This window comes from Heptranchias perlo, chromosome 28, assembly GCF_035084215.1.
Source record: "Heptranchias perlo isolate sHepPer1 chromosome 28, sHepPer1.hap1, whole genome shotgun sequence".
Classification (NCBI taxonomy): Eukaryota; Metazoa; Chordata; class Chondrichthyes; order Hexanchiformes; family Hexanchidae; genus Heptranchias; species Heptranchias perlo.
Genome location: NC_090352.1, coordinates 35389416 through 35403804, shown reverse-complemented (window position 1 = coordinate 35403804; position 14389 = coordinate 35389416). Strand labels below are relative to the sequence as shown.

Below are 14389 nucleotides of genomic sequence, written 5' to 3'. Positions count from 1 at the left end.
TCTTTCCTCTCCCCCCCCCCCCACTTCTTTCCTCTCCCCCCCCACTTCTTTCCTCTCCCCCCCCACTTCTTTCCTCTCCCCCCCCCCCCACTTCTTTCCTCTCTCCCCCCCCACTTCTTTCCTCTCTCCCCCCCACTTCTTTCCTCTCTCCCCCCCCACTTCTTTCCTCTCTCCCCAACTCCTCTCCCCCCCCCCCCAACTCCTCTCCCCCCAACTCCTCTCCCCCCCCCCCCCAACTCCTCTCCCCCCCCCCCCAACTCCTCTCCCCCCCCCCCCAACTCCTCTCCCCCCCCCCCCCAACTCCTCTCCCCCCCCCCCCAACTCCTCTCCCCCCCCCCCCCCCAACTCCTCTCCCCCCCCCCACTCCTCGCCCCCCCCACTCCTCTTCCCCCCCCCCACTCCTCTCCCCCCCCCACTCCTCTCCCCCCCCCACTCCTCTCCCCCCCCCACTCCTCTCCCCCCCCCACTCCTCTCCCCCCCCCACTCCTCTCCTCCCCCCACTCCTCTCCCCCCCCCCCCCACTCCTCTCCCCCCCCCACTCCTCTCCCCCCCCCCACTCCTCTCCCCCCCCCACTCCTCTCCCCCCCCACACTCCTCTCCTTCCCCCCCCACTCCTCTCCCCCCCCCACTCCTCTCCTCCCCCCACTCCTCTCCCCCCCCCCCCACTCCTCTCCCCCCCCCACTCCTCTCCCCCCCCCCACTCCTCTTCCCCCCCCCACTCCTCTTCCCCCCCCCACTCCTCTTCCCCCCCCCCACTCCTCTCCCCCCCCCACTCCTCTCCCCCCCCCCCCACTCCTCTCCCCCCCCCCCACTCCTCTCCCCCCCCCCACTCCTCTCCCCCCCCCCCCCCCACTCCTCTCCCCCCCCCCCACTCCTCTCCCCCCCCCCCCCCCCCACTCCTCTCCCCCCCCTCCCACTCTTCTCCCCCCCCCACTCTTCTCCCCCCCCCACTCTTCTCCCCCCCCCACTCCTCTCCCCCCCCACTCCTCTCCCCCCCCACTCCTCTCCCCCCCCACTCCTCTCCCCCCCCACTCCTCTCCCCCCCACACTCCTCTCCTTCCCCCCCCACTCCTCTTCCCCCCCCACTCCTCTTCCCCCCCCACTCCTCTTCCCCCCCCCCACTCCTCTTCCCCCCCCCCCCACTCCTCTTCCCCCCCCCCCCACTCCTCTTCCCCCCCCCACTCCTCTTCCCCCCCCCCACTCCTCTTCCCCCCCCCCCACTCCTCTTCCCCCCCCCACTCCTCTTCCCCCCCCCCACTCCTCTTCCCCCCCCCCACTCCTCTTCCCCCCCCCCACTCCTCTTCCCCCCCCCCCACTCCTCTTCCCCCCCCCCCACTCCTCTTCCCCCCCCCCACTCCTCTTCTCCCCCCCACACTCCTCTCCTCCCCCCCCACTCCTCTTCCCCCCCCCCCCCACTCCTCCCTCGCCCCACCCAATCCCCCTCCACACCTCTCTTCCCCCATTCCCCCTCCCCCTCCACACGTCAAGTTGAGAAGGCTGTTTTAAAAAAGCATCTGGGATCCTGGGCTTTATTAATAGAGACATAGAGTACAAAAACAAGGAAGTTATCCTAAACCTTTATAAAACACTGGTTAGGCCTCAGCTGGAGTACTGTGTTCAATTCTGGGCACAACACTTTAGGAAGGATGTCAAGGCCTCAGCGAGGGTGCCGACGAGATTCACTAGAATGGTGTCAGGGATGAGGGGCTTCAGTTATGTGGAGAGACTGGAGAAGCTGGGGTTGTTCTCCTTAGAACAGAGAAGGTTAAGAGGAGATTTGATCGAGGTGTTCAAAATTATGAACGGTTTTGATACAGTAAATAAGGAGAAACTGTTTCCAGTGGCAGAAGGATCGCTAACCAGAGGACACAGATTTAAGGTGATCGGCAAAAGAACCAGTGGTGACACGAGGATACATTTTTTTACACAGAGAGTTGGAATGATCTGGAATGTGCTGCCTGAAAGGGCGGTGGAAGCAGATTCAATAGTAACTTTCAAAAAGGAATTGGATAAATACTGGAAGGGAAAACATTTACAGGGCTATGGGGAAAGAGCAGGGGAGTGGGACTAACTGGATAGCTCTTTCAAAGAGCCGGCACGAGCACGATGGGCCGAATGGCGGCCTCCTTAGCTGTATCATACTACCAAACTCCACGAAGTGTGCTGCAGCTGGGTGAAGGACTTGCCGTTGACACGAGGGACGCATCCCTATTTCGAAACATCCATTCACGCCATCAAAAACATGCGCAGAAAGATGGAGGACAAACACGTCTGTCTGCCAGATTTCAATACTCTCTTTAATCTGGAGGTGAGTGACAGCTACAGGCCCCGTCTGAGCGCTGCGGGCCCCGTCTGAGCGCTGCGGGCCCCGTCTGAGCGCTGCGGGCCCCGTCTGAGCGCTGCGGGCCCCGTCTGAGCGCTGCGGGCCCCGTCTGAGCGCTGCGGGCCCCGTCTGAGCACTGCGGGCCCCGTCTGAGCACTGCAGGCATCGATTGACAATCATAAACTATAAAGGAATGTTCCATTAATTAACATGGTTGAAAATCCTTTACTTCCCATTTCTCAGTCTGTTGGAAGGCATGAGAAATTACCCATTACTGACCGAGATGGTTTTTAAGCAGCAATATTGATCCCAGATTCTCTCCCCTCCCCCTGAACCCTTCATTTGATGTTTTCTTTTCCTTCTCTTGCTCCAACTCCCCCCTTCTCCCGAAGGCGAGGACTCACGCTGGGGCCCTGCTCCAAGGACACTGGCAGCCCTTGGATACCTTACCCAAGTGCCCATACCTCTTGTGAGAGCCTGGGCGATGGATGTTAGTGGGTTATCTGACCGCAGGGTGCATCACAGGTCCTGATCCTGTCCTCACCCAACAGTTGACCGTGTCCAGCAGGGGTCAGTGGATAACAGACCTAGGGCTCAGTCCCACACCACATGGTGCATGACTCCATGTCAGGCCAGCTCCACCCCCCTCTCCAATTTTATTATTGATTAACTGGGTGTTAAATACATGTGGAAACCCATCCCTGTGTTTAACAGTCTCCAAATCAAATTGCTGAGAAATCCACACAGGTAAAGAAAGGACTTCCCCGAGCTCAGGACGTGAAGTACTTTTTGAAGTGTAGTCACTGTTGTAATGTAGGGAAACGTAATGTAGAGTTTCTGTTTGCTCGATAATGGAGTGCCCACTCTCTGCCCGTAGGGACACATCCCCACTCGCTCAAATCAAAGAAAGCTTCGGCACGAATTGACACAACCAAGACTTAGGGTCCCCCAGAGGGTGTTCGAGAACTGATGCAGTTTAAACAGTTAAAACCACGCTGCTTACCCGCACAGAGCGCTGGCAAACCTCCCTCTGGTCCAGCCAGGCTCACCGAGCCCGCTAGGGCATTGGCTTGCAGGGTTATCTGAATCCCAGCCTCCAGTGATAGCTCCACCCCTACAGGTTCCATTAGTAGACCAGGAACCCTCATTTGTTAAGCACATGGCTGCTGAGGCGACTGCTACGAATACTGGAGTGAGATTGAGGGCACAAATGTCATCGTCCCCAGGGGCAAAGCATCGCTGCCCTTGCTGTTCTGCTGCCCTCATCTCTTATTTAGTGGAAGCACCTGCAGGAATACGATGGAACTGAGGGGAGGGAAGGTGAGGAGGAGAGGGAGGGAAGGTGAGGAGGAGGGGAGGGAAGGTGAGGAGGAGGGGAGGGAAGGTGAGGAGGAGGGGAGGGAAGGTGAGGAGGAGGGGAGGGAAGGTGAGGAGGAGGGGAGGGAAGGTGAGGAGGAGGGGAGGGAAGGTGAGGAGGAGGGAGGGGGAAGGTGAGGAGGAGGGGAGGGAAGGTGAGGAGGAGGGGAGGGAAGGTGAGGAGGAGGGGAGGGAAGGTGAGGAGGAGGGGAGGGAAGGTGAGGAGGAGGGGAGGGAAGGTGAGGAGGAGGGGAGGGAAGGTGAGGAGGAGGGGAGGGAAGGTGAGGGGAAGGTGAGGGAAGGGGGAAGGTGAGGGAAGGGGGAAGGTGAGGGAAAGAGAGTGGAGGTGAGGGAAGGGGGAAGGTGAGGAGGAGGGGGAGGGGGGGAGGGAAGACGAGGGGGGGGGGAAGAGAAGGTAAGGAATGTTGGAAGATCTCATTCTGAGACCTGGGACACTGGTGGCTGACTGGTGCTGACTGCGTTCTGTTGTCTCCCAAGGCTGGCGTACTGGGGGAAAGGAACTGACCATTGGGTTTGTGCCTCCTCTTCCTGACTCCTGGCAGTCGGGTTTCCAGTGCCTGGCCAGTAACTCTGCCGTCCCTTATTGTGTAACGGCCATTGCCAAGGCACACACGCTCTGTGAACACCTGAGCTTATCTTCCCATTACTACTTCAGCTCCAAATCCCACAATTAATACTGTGCACATTTTAACCCACAAACAGAAAACAGCAAAATCATGTGTAAACCAGCAGGCCTCGTTATCCCCCAAAAACCTTTAGAGAGTCACAGTTATTTCCTGAATAGCACCACCGGCAATTTCTAAGCTCAGTTGTGACTCTGGAAAAGAGACTGAGGAATGTGCTCAGAAGTAGAAACTAGAGAAGGCAGGTAACTGAGAATAGAGTAGACAGCTCTGACATGCAGCCAGCACAGGCAGGATGGGCCAAAAGGCCTTATTCATAGAATGAAACAGCACAGAAGGAGGCCATTCGGCCCATTCGTGCCTGTGCCAGCTCTATCCAATTAGTCCCACTCCCCTGCCCTTTCCCCTTGGCCTGCTAAATTTCCTCCTGTTATTCAGTGTTGAACTTTCTGTGATTCTATGATTTGTCCCCGCCTGAATTGTACACTGAGGCATCTTATTCCCCCGCCCCCCCAACTCAGTGCTCCCCCTCCCCCAATTCCTCCTACCCCCACAGCTCTGGTACTTTTTTTGGCCAACTCAGAAAATAAACACCACAAGAACAGATCATCTTTGATTCTTCTATTAAGTTCTAAATCTAAAGAAAAAGTCAAATTTACGTCAAAGTTTTATTTTTTTTAAATCCCAGCAGAGCAAGTTTTGAGCAGCCACCAGTCTGTGTCAGACATGGCTCAGTGGCAGCACTCTCGCCCCTGAGTCAAAAGGTTGTGAGTTCATAGTCTTACTCCAGAGACTTGAGCACGTAATCCAGGCGGACACTCCCCAGTGCAGTACTGAGAGAGTGCTGTACTGTTGGAGGTGCTGTCTTTTGGATGAGATGTTAAACCGAGGCCCCTTCTGCCCTCTCATGGCGCTATTTTGAAGAAGAGCGGGGGGGTTCTCCCCGGTGTCCTGGCCAATATTTATCCCTCAACCAACGTCACTAAAACAGATTATCCGGTCATTATCAAACTGTTGTTTATGGGATCTTGCTGTGCTCAAATTGGCTGCCGCGTTTCCTACATTACAACAGTGACTACACTTCAAAAAGTACTTCATTGGCTGTGGAGCGCTTTGGGACGACCTGAGGTCGTGAAAGGTGCTGTATAAATACAAGTTCTTCTCGTTCCTTTTTTTTTCCTTCTTTCTGTCACCTCCCTCTCTTGTCCCACCAGGACCAGGAAGAACAGTCGTATTTCGCCGTGTTTGATGGGCATGGAGGGGTTGACGCTGCGATCTACGCCTCCCTCCACCTCCACGTGAACCTGGCCCGACAGGAGATCTTCCAGCACGACCCCGCCGAGGCCTTATGCCGGGCTTTCCGCCTCACGGACGAGCGGTTCGTTCAGAAGGCCGCCAGAGAGGTTCGTCACTAACTCCCGGGCAAACTTCTCATTTGACGTTGGACTTTGGGTCGAGCTGAGAGACCGGGGCCTCCTTCACCTTCAATCCCCCACGTCCCCCACCATCCTTGGCTGCTTCCCTCCCCTCCCAGGCGAGAGGGGTACTGAGGCCAGCTCTGCCACCTAAGATCAGCTAACTCAGGGCAGAGCAAGGTTGGAACCTGCGAGCTCCCTGCTCTGTACCAGTCCCTACGGGTCAGGTGATGGGTTGACACGCTGAGACGACGGGGCTCAGGATGTAGACTTGGCAGCTTGGCCGGCCGACCACTGGACCGGTAGGGAGGGAGGGAGAAGGCTCTTGTGGAGCATAAACACCAGCATGGACCTGTTGGGCCAAATGGCCTGTTTCTGTGCTGTACATTCTATGTAATTCACTGTATCCAGGAAGTTTTGGATGGCACTCCCTGGGCTGCAGTTTGCACTGTTCACCAATTCTAGTTGAACAAAGGGGATGTGAGCGGAAAGTGGAGAACTCTTTACACTCACCAGTGGTTTCCATAAAAATTTAGCAAAAGGGGGAAATTCCCCTCCTCCCTCTCCCGCCCCACCTTGGATTTTCCCTCAGTCTGTTTAATTCTGTCAGCTGCCCCTGGGATACCAGAAGGAAAAGGGAAAATGTGCAGGGCTACGGGGGGGGGCGGGGAAGAGCAGAGCAGAGCGGGAGCGGGCTCGTTCAAAGAGCCGGCACAGGCACGATGGGCCGAACGGCCTCCTTCTGCGCGGTATGATTCTGTGAAGAGCACATGATGGGGCAGTGAGAAATTCCCGCTGGGTTTGGAGGGGGAGGGGCCGAGTGCGACCTGTGTCCCCACCTTCCCGTGGTTGATGGGACCAGTGGGAGCTGGGGTGAATCTAATACTTCTACATTGAGGAAGATCTGGGGTGGGAGGGGAGGGGGGGAGGAGGTGGGGGGGGGGGTATCGAGAAGTACAGGCCCGTGATGCAGACATGTGTCCTTCTCATTCCGTTGCTCTCAGAACCTGCGATGTGGAACGACTGGCGTGGTGACCTTTATGCGAGGGAACATGCTACACGTGGCCTGGCTGGGTGACTCCCAGGTGATGCTGGTGCGAAAAGGGCAGGCAGTGGAACTGATGAAACCCCATAAACCTGACAGAGAGGTAAACGGTCGGCAGCGTCGATGTATTTCTTTGTTATTCATTGTACAGGTACTAGCTCAATTGCTAAATTTAAATCTGAGAGATAGCTTTTTGGCAACCAAAGGTATTAAGGGATATGGGCCAAAGGCAGGTATATGGAGTTAGATCACAGATCAGCCATGATCTTATCAAATGGCGGAGCAGGCACGAGGGGCTGAACGGCCCACTCCTGTTCCTATATTCCTATGTCTCTTAGCTGTGGCACAGTGGGTAACACACTCGCCTCTGAGTCAGAAGGTTGTGGGTTTAAGTTCCACTCCACAGACTTGTAGCACGTAATCCAGGCTGACAGTCCCCAGTGCAGTACTGAGGGGGTGCTGCACTGTCGGAGGCGCCAGCTTTCGGATGAGACGTTAAACCGAGGCCCCGTCTGCCCTCTCAGGTGGAGGTTAAAGGTCCCTTTGTATCATTTGGAAAAAAAACACCACTAAAACCGATATGATTTGGTCATTTATCTCAATCTCAGTCAATCGGCTGCTGTGTTTCCCTACATTACGTGGAGATGCCGGTGATGGACTGGGGTTGACAATTGTAAACAATTTTACAACACCAAGTTATAGTCCAACAAATTTATTTTAAATTAAATTCCACAAGCTTTCGGAGGCTTCCTCCTTTGTCGGGCGGATGGTGGAAATTATATTTTCGAATCCTTCGCATTTGAAAAACATCGAACAATGCCTGGTGGTGTTCTATGTTTTTCAAATGCGAAGGATTCGAAAATATCATTTCCACCATCCGCCCGACGAAGGAGGAAGCCTCCGAAAGCTTGTGGAATTTAATTTAAAATAAATTTGTTGGACTATAACTTGGTGTTGTAAAATTGTTTACAATTCCCTACATTACAACAGTGACTAATGTAAAAGATCCCATGACACTGTTCTGAGGAAGAGCCGGGGAGTTCTCCCCAGTGTCCTGGGGCCAATATTTATCCCTCAACCAACATCACTAAAATAGGTCATCCAATCATTATCACAGTGCTGTTTGTGGGATCTTGCTGTGCACAAAGTGATGGTGCTGCACTGTCTCCATAGGCAGTTCCCGTTATAAATGGGGACATAGGAATTTGTAGTAGAAGAAGTTGTACCGGGAAGTACGTGGTTACAGAGGAGTTCCAGCCCCTTACAGACGGGGCACTCGCAATCTTGCTTTTGAAACAGAAGTTGATCTTTTTCCTCTCATTTCTGTGTCTTGCGACGTGGAATTTTTGGTCACCCACGAAGCAGATACCATGGGGGTGAATTGTTCCCACTCAGCGAGCTCATGTTAAACACCTTGGACTGCAGTTTTTACCCAGGCGTTAACCCAGTGGTGGAGCATCCGGACGGGAACAGCTCCCGTTATAAAGTGTGCACCCGTTGAAACTCACCACCTGCCCTTCCCACCGCTTCCAATTTTGGTCGGATTAACCAAACGCCTCGGTCGGTTCATCCACTTTTCCGACTTGTTCTTCCTTTTTGCTCCTTTAGGATGAGAAGCAGCGGATCGAGGCCCTCGGAGGCTGCGTGGTCTGGTTCGGGGCCTGGCGAGTTAACGGAAGCCTTTCTGTCTCCAGAGCGATTGGTGAGGTTTCTCTCCGAGAACTGGCTCCATTTATCTACTGCTTTTTCTGTTGACCATCTACACCTCACATTGACAGCCACAGAGATATACATGCCCAGTGGGGGAGAGTAGAGACCATTTGTCGGGTACATCCCCTATTCCCCCCCATGCTCCGAGCTTGCTCCTGAATCTGAGGTGCACACTCTCTCACTCTCACTCTCACTCTCGCTCTCACTCTCACTCACTCTCCGGTTATTGTACAGGATTTTTCCAGTTTGTGGTTTAAACCGGGACGTAGATACGAGTGTTCAGTCGCTCCTGTGGGTGTGACACATTAATAAGTGTTTCAACAGGACTCCTTCTACATGGAATTCTGCCTGGTCCTCCCGGTCTAGGGTTAGAATTCCCGACTGGTACTTCGGTGGGGATTCCCCCCGACCGCCGCTCCCAGCGGGAATTCCCCCCGACCGCCGCTCCCGGAGGGGATTCCCCCCGACCGCCGCTCCCAGCGGGAATTCCCCCCGACCGCCGCTCCCGGAGGGGATTCCCCCCGACCGCCGCTCCCGGAGGGGATTCCCCCCGACCGCCGCTCCCAGCGGGAATTCCCCCCGACCGCCGCTCCCGGAGGGGATTCCCCCCGACCGCCGCTCCCGGAGGGGATTCCCCCCGACCGCCGCTCCCGGAGGGGATTCCCCCCGACCGCCGCTCCCGGAGGGGATTCCCCCCGACCGCCGCTCCCGGCGGGGATTCCCCCCGACCGCCGCTCCCGGAGGGGATTCCCTTTAATTTAAAGCAGGAAACTCCAGAGATCAGATTCCATCATAGCAGTGGGGAGTTAAGGGGCTGTTCTCGGCGATGGGTTATGGGTTATCACCTGCGTTACTATAGTGCAGTGTGATATGATGTCTGTACGTGAACAGTTGTACACTGACTGTAGCTGCTACCCTGATTGTGAATGCTTCATATCTAGACACCTGCCGAGTGGGACCGAGTCCTTCATCAGCTGTGCAGGAATTCAAACACCTGGTTGCTTTTAAGGTGTCAGCTGTGGCTCGGTGGGTAGCACTTTCGCCTCTGAATCACAAGGTTGTGAGTTCAAGTCCCACTCCAAAGATTTGCACCCATAATTTAAGCTGACGCTCCCAGTGCGGTGCTGCACTGTCGGAGGTGCTGACTTTCAGATGAGATGTTAAACCGTGACCTTATCTGGTGGATATAAGTGATCCCACGACACTATTTCGAAGAAGGGCAGGGGAGTTCTCCCCGGTGTCCTGGCCAACATTTATCCCTCAACCAACATCACTTAAAAAAAAAAAACAGATGATCTGGTCATTATCACATTGCTGTTTGTGGGATCTTGCTGTGCTCAAATTGGCTGCCGCGTTTCCTATATTACAACAGTGACTACACTTCAATAAAAAAAGTACTTCATTGGCTGTAAAGCACTTTGGGACGTCCTGAGGTCGTGAAAGGTGCTGTACAAATGCAAACCCTTTTCTTGCCCGCGTGGTACAGATTCTGCGGTAACTCTGTGTTTTTCCCGCTGCCCGTTTCTCCAGTTATGATGAGGAAAGGATTAGAAAATGCAAGTCCTTTCTGTCTGTTGCTGTTGTCAGCTAACTGTGCCGCTCTCTCTCTCTCTCTGACTGTCGCAGGGGATGCAGAGCACAAGCCGTACATCTGCGGCGAGGCGGACAGTGACTCCACGGTGCTGGACGGGACGGAGGATTACCTCATCCTCGCCTGTGACGGCTTCTACGACACCATGGACCCTGAAGAGGCTGTGAAGGTGGTGGCCGACCACCTGAAGGAGAACAACGGCGACAGCAGCATGGTGGCCCACAAACTGGTGGCCTCGGCTCGGGATGCCGGCTCCAGCGACAACATCACCGTCATCGTGGTCTTCCTGCGGGACCTGAACGCGGCCGAGGAGGAGGAAGAGGCCAACAGCCACTCCAAGTGGACAGGGAATTCATTCGACGGGGCGGAGGGCGACAGCGGGGACGATAAGGAGAACCGAGGGGACTACCAGGCACCCCGGCCGCAGCACGCGGCCGCCTCAGATCTGGCTCAGGATACCCGGGAGGACTCTCTCACCGACAGAACTAGCCTGCGTTTAGGGCCCCAGATTGCCCTCCTCCCGGATCAAGGCCCCCGAGGCCTCCCGACAGGAGCGAGCGCCAAGGATTGGCCCCCAACGCTGCGCAAACCAAAGAGGCCAGACGCGCTGAGCGTGGGCCCTGCACGTCCCGCCCTGCAGCAACGCAGGGACTTTGCGTCGGACGAGGCCCAGCATCGGAAGCCTCCGCTCGTAGGCCGGATGAGAAGCCGGGACAACGGCACGGAGAGGGCGTCTCCCCGCGGTCCGGGGACCCAGGAGGACACCCGGGAAGCGGCAGCAGAGGCCGCCGGAGCCTCCCGCCCGGAGAGGCGGCACAGACAGCGGTCAGCCGCAAAACCAAAGCACCGCCCGCTGCTCCTCACACGGAGGCCTGGCGGCGTTCCCTCGGCGCTGGTCCGGAGCAGTCGGAATCGTGGGGGGTCGACGCACTGGGCACTGCGGCAGAGGAAAGTGGGCCATACATGCCGCCCGGGGGAGATGTCTGCTGTTAGCTGGCACAGGCAGGTGCTGCCGAGTTTACCCGGGGTCTGATCCACCTCAGCAACAGCAACACTTTGACGCAGAGTTCCATCGCTGCTGGACTGGAGTCCCCGACACAAAGGTCCCTTTGTTCCTCGACAACCCTCACCTCACTCGCTTACCTGTAATTAAACTCAATAGTTTTCATGGTATCTTATACCCCGACCTGGGCTTAGCAGCTGAAGCCTAGATCGGTAGGCCACGCCGCCCAGGAGAGGCGGCAGCTTCACTGGTTTCTGTAGACTGAGACGTCTTCACTATGGGATTTGCCTCTGAGGGAACCTCTCAACGTCATGGAATCCCTTATTACTCTCAGGGTACGTGCTGGGGGAGGGGTAACTGATTTGTGTTGTGTCCTGATTTACCTGTGCCCTGTTACATCCGACACAAACACTGTTGCATCGTCGGGCCTACCATCGTGGTCTGGTAGTTTAGTGGTCAAGAAGCTCTTATGGCCTTGTGGGCGTCGCTGGCAAGGCCGGAATTTATTGCCCGTCCCGAGTTGCCCTGAGAAGGTGGTGGTGGGCAGCAGTTTGATACAAGTGAGCGGCCATTTCAGGAGGGCAGTCACGTTGGTGTGGGACTGGAGTCACATAAAGGCCCAGACCAGGTAATGTTGGCAGTTTTCCTTCCTTAAAGGACATCTTAAAGGTTTTTACGACAATCCAGCAGCTTCATGGTCACTTTTACTGATGTCAGCTTTTTATCCCCAAATTTAACACTGATTTCAAGTTCTCAAATTGCCATGGTGAGATTTGAACTCACGTTCTCTGGATCACTAGTCCAGTCACGTACCCGCTACACTATTGTACCCAGAAGAGAAGGCTCCCTCTTTATGATATTCCCCCCCCCTGCCGCCTCTCTCCGTGTCCCTTTCTATTGTGGATCATCTCCAGCTGGCATGGCGAATGATTCCACCATCGCACTTCCCAGAACTGGATAGTGGCTTCAGCACGACTGAAAGCCCCGAGGAAATCCTGGCTCTGATTCGCCCCCTCTCCCCGTGGAGCGGTGCCTGACCATCGCGCAGAGACTCGGCGCCCGGGCGGGTGAGGGGGTTCGGTGACAGAGCAGCTCACCAACTTCCTGCTCCCCCCTCCTCCCCCCCCTCCTCCCCACCATCCTGAGTGCCAAAGCCCGGCTGATCAGAGTCTGAAGGAACTGGGAGACCAAGGGAAAGGAAAAACTAAATGTGTACATCACACAATTTGCTGTGTGAATCTCATTGTATCATCCCGGCTTCCCCCAGAAAAGTAACTGAGAAACTGAACTGTAGGGACTGGAATGGATCCCAGGTTTGCCCTCCCACCCCCTCCCCACCGTCCGTGCTGAGTTAACTGCTCTCAGCTGGGGCAGCAGTGCGTGTGCGTATGTGAGTGCGTGTGTGTGAGTGCACGTCTGTGCATGTGTTTCTAAGTGTGTGTGTGCGTGTGTGTATGTACGTGCGCGTGGCCGTGCACGTGTATGTGGGCGTGCGTGTAGCAGTGTGTATATATGCATGTGTGTATGTGTATATAAATGTGTGTGTAGCAGTGTATGTGTGTTTGCGTGCGTGCGCGTGTGTGTATTTGTGCGCTTCTGTGTCTGTATATAAACGTGTCTCTGTATATGTGTGTGTGTTTCGGTATATATGTGTATGTGTGTCTGTGTATATATGTGGCTATATCTATATATATATATATATGTGTATGTGTGGGTATATGTATATATATTTGTGCGTGTATGTATATGTGTGCATGTATGTATGTGTGGGTGCGTGTCTGTATATGTGTGCGTGTCTGTGTATGTGTGCGTCTGTATATATGTGTGTTTCTGTATATATTTGTGTGTGTCTGAGTAGATATGTGTGCGTGCCCACGTTCACGTGTGTGTCTGTATATATGTGCGCGCATGTGTGTGTCTATATAGGTGCACAAGTCTATATATGCGCGCATGTGTGTGTCTATATATGTGCGTATGTGTGTGAGTCTGTGTATATGTGTGTGAGTCTGTGTATATATGTGTATGAGTCTGTGTATATATGTGTGTGTATGAGTCTATGTATATATGTGTGTGTATGAGTCTGTGTATATATGTGTGTGTATGAGTCTGTGTATATATGTGTGTGTATGAGTCTGTATATATGTGTATATATGTGTATGTGTGAGTCTGTATATATGTGTATGTGTGAGTCTGTATATATGTGTATGTGTGAGTCTGTATATATGTGTATGTGTGAGTCTGTGTATATATGTGTGTATGTGTGTGAGTCTGTGTATATATGTGCGCGCATGTGTGTGTCTGTATGTGTGTGTATATGTGTGTGTGTATGTGTGTGAGTCTGTGTATATATGTGTGTGAGTGTGTATATATGTGTGTGAGTGTGTATATATGTGTGTGAGTGTGTATATATGTGTGTGAGTCTGTGTATATATGTGTGTGAGTCTGTGTATATATGTGTGTGAGTCTGTGTATATATGTGTATGTGTGTGAGTCTGTGTATATATGTGTATGTGTGTGAGTCTGTGTATATATGTGTGTATGTGTGAGTCTGTGTATATATGTGTGTATGTGTGAGTCTGTGTATATATGTGTGTATGTGTGAGTCTGTGTATATATGTGTGTATGTGTGAGTCTGTGTATATATGTGTGTATGTGTGAGTCTGTGTATATATATGTGTGTATGTGTGAGTCTGTGTATATATGTGTGTATGTGAGTCTGTGTATATATGTGTGTATGTGTGAGTCTGTGTATATATATGTGTATGTGTGTGAGTCTGTGTATATATGTGTGTATGTGTGTGAGTCTGTGTATATATGTGTGTATGTGTGTGAGTCTGTGTATATATGTGTGTATGTGTGTGAGTCTGTGTATATATGTGTGTATGTGTGTGAGTCTGTGTATATATGTGTGTATGTGTGTGAGTCTGTGTATATATGTGTGTATGTGTGTGAGTCTGTGTATATATGTGTGTGAGTCTGTGTATATATGTGTGTGAGTCTGTGTATATATGTGTGTGAGTCTGTGTATATATGTGTGTGAGTCTGTGTATATATGTGTGTATGTGTGAGTCTGTGTATATATGTGTGTGAGTCTGTGTATATATGTGTGTGAGTCTGTGTATATATGTGTGTATGTGTGAGTCTGTGTATATATGTGCGCGCATGTGTGTGTCTATATATGTGTGTATGTGTGAGTCTGTGTATATATGTGTGTATGTGTGTGAGTCTGTGTATATATGTGTGTGAGTCTGTGTATATATGTGTGTGAGGCTGCGTATATATGTGTGTATGTGTGTGAGTCT

At 53.5% G+C, this 14389-nt stretch overlaps 1 protein-coding gene across 1 annotated transcript; it reads left to right on the top strand.

The window, feature by feature from the left end:
* Positions 1-2151: 2151 nt before the first annotated feature.
* On the top strand, positions 2152-12737 carry ppm1e (protein phosphatase, Mg2+/Mn2+ dependent, 1E). Its single transcript, XM_068008468.1, has 5 exons — positions 2152-2308; positions 5538-5726; positions 6743-6886; positions 8392-8485; positions 10120-12737. Exons 1-5 carry the CDS (start codon positions 2243-2245, stop codon positions 11115-11117), a joined length of 1491 nt encoding a protein of 496 aa, XP_067864569.1. The 5' UTR covers positions 2152-2242; the 3' UTR covers positions 11118-12737.
* Positions 12738-14389: the final 1652 nt, after the last annotated feature.

Bases quoted from the DNA above. Each gene is read 5' to 3' on its own strand.
- ppm1e (XM_068008468.1), top strand. From the start codon at position 2,243: ATGCGCAGAAAGATGGAGGACAAACACGTCTGTCTGCCAGATTTCAAT. The intron at 6,887-8,391 runs GTAAACGGTCGG...TTGCTCCTTTAG, and splicing joins CCCATAAACCTGACAGAGAG to GATGAGAAGCAGCGGATCGA. The intron at 8,486-10,119 runs GTGAGGTTTCTC...TGACTGTCGCAG, and splicing joins TTCTGTCTCCAGAGCGATTG to GGGATGCAGAGCACAAGCCG.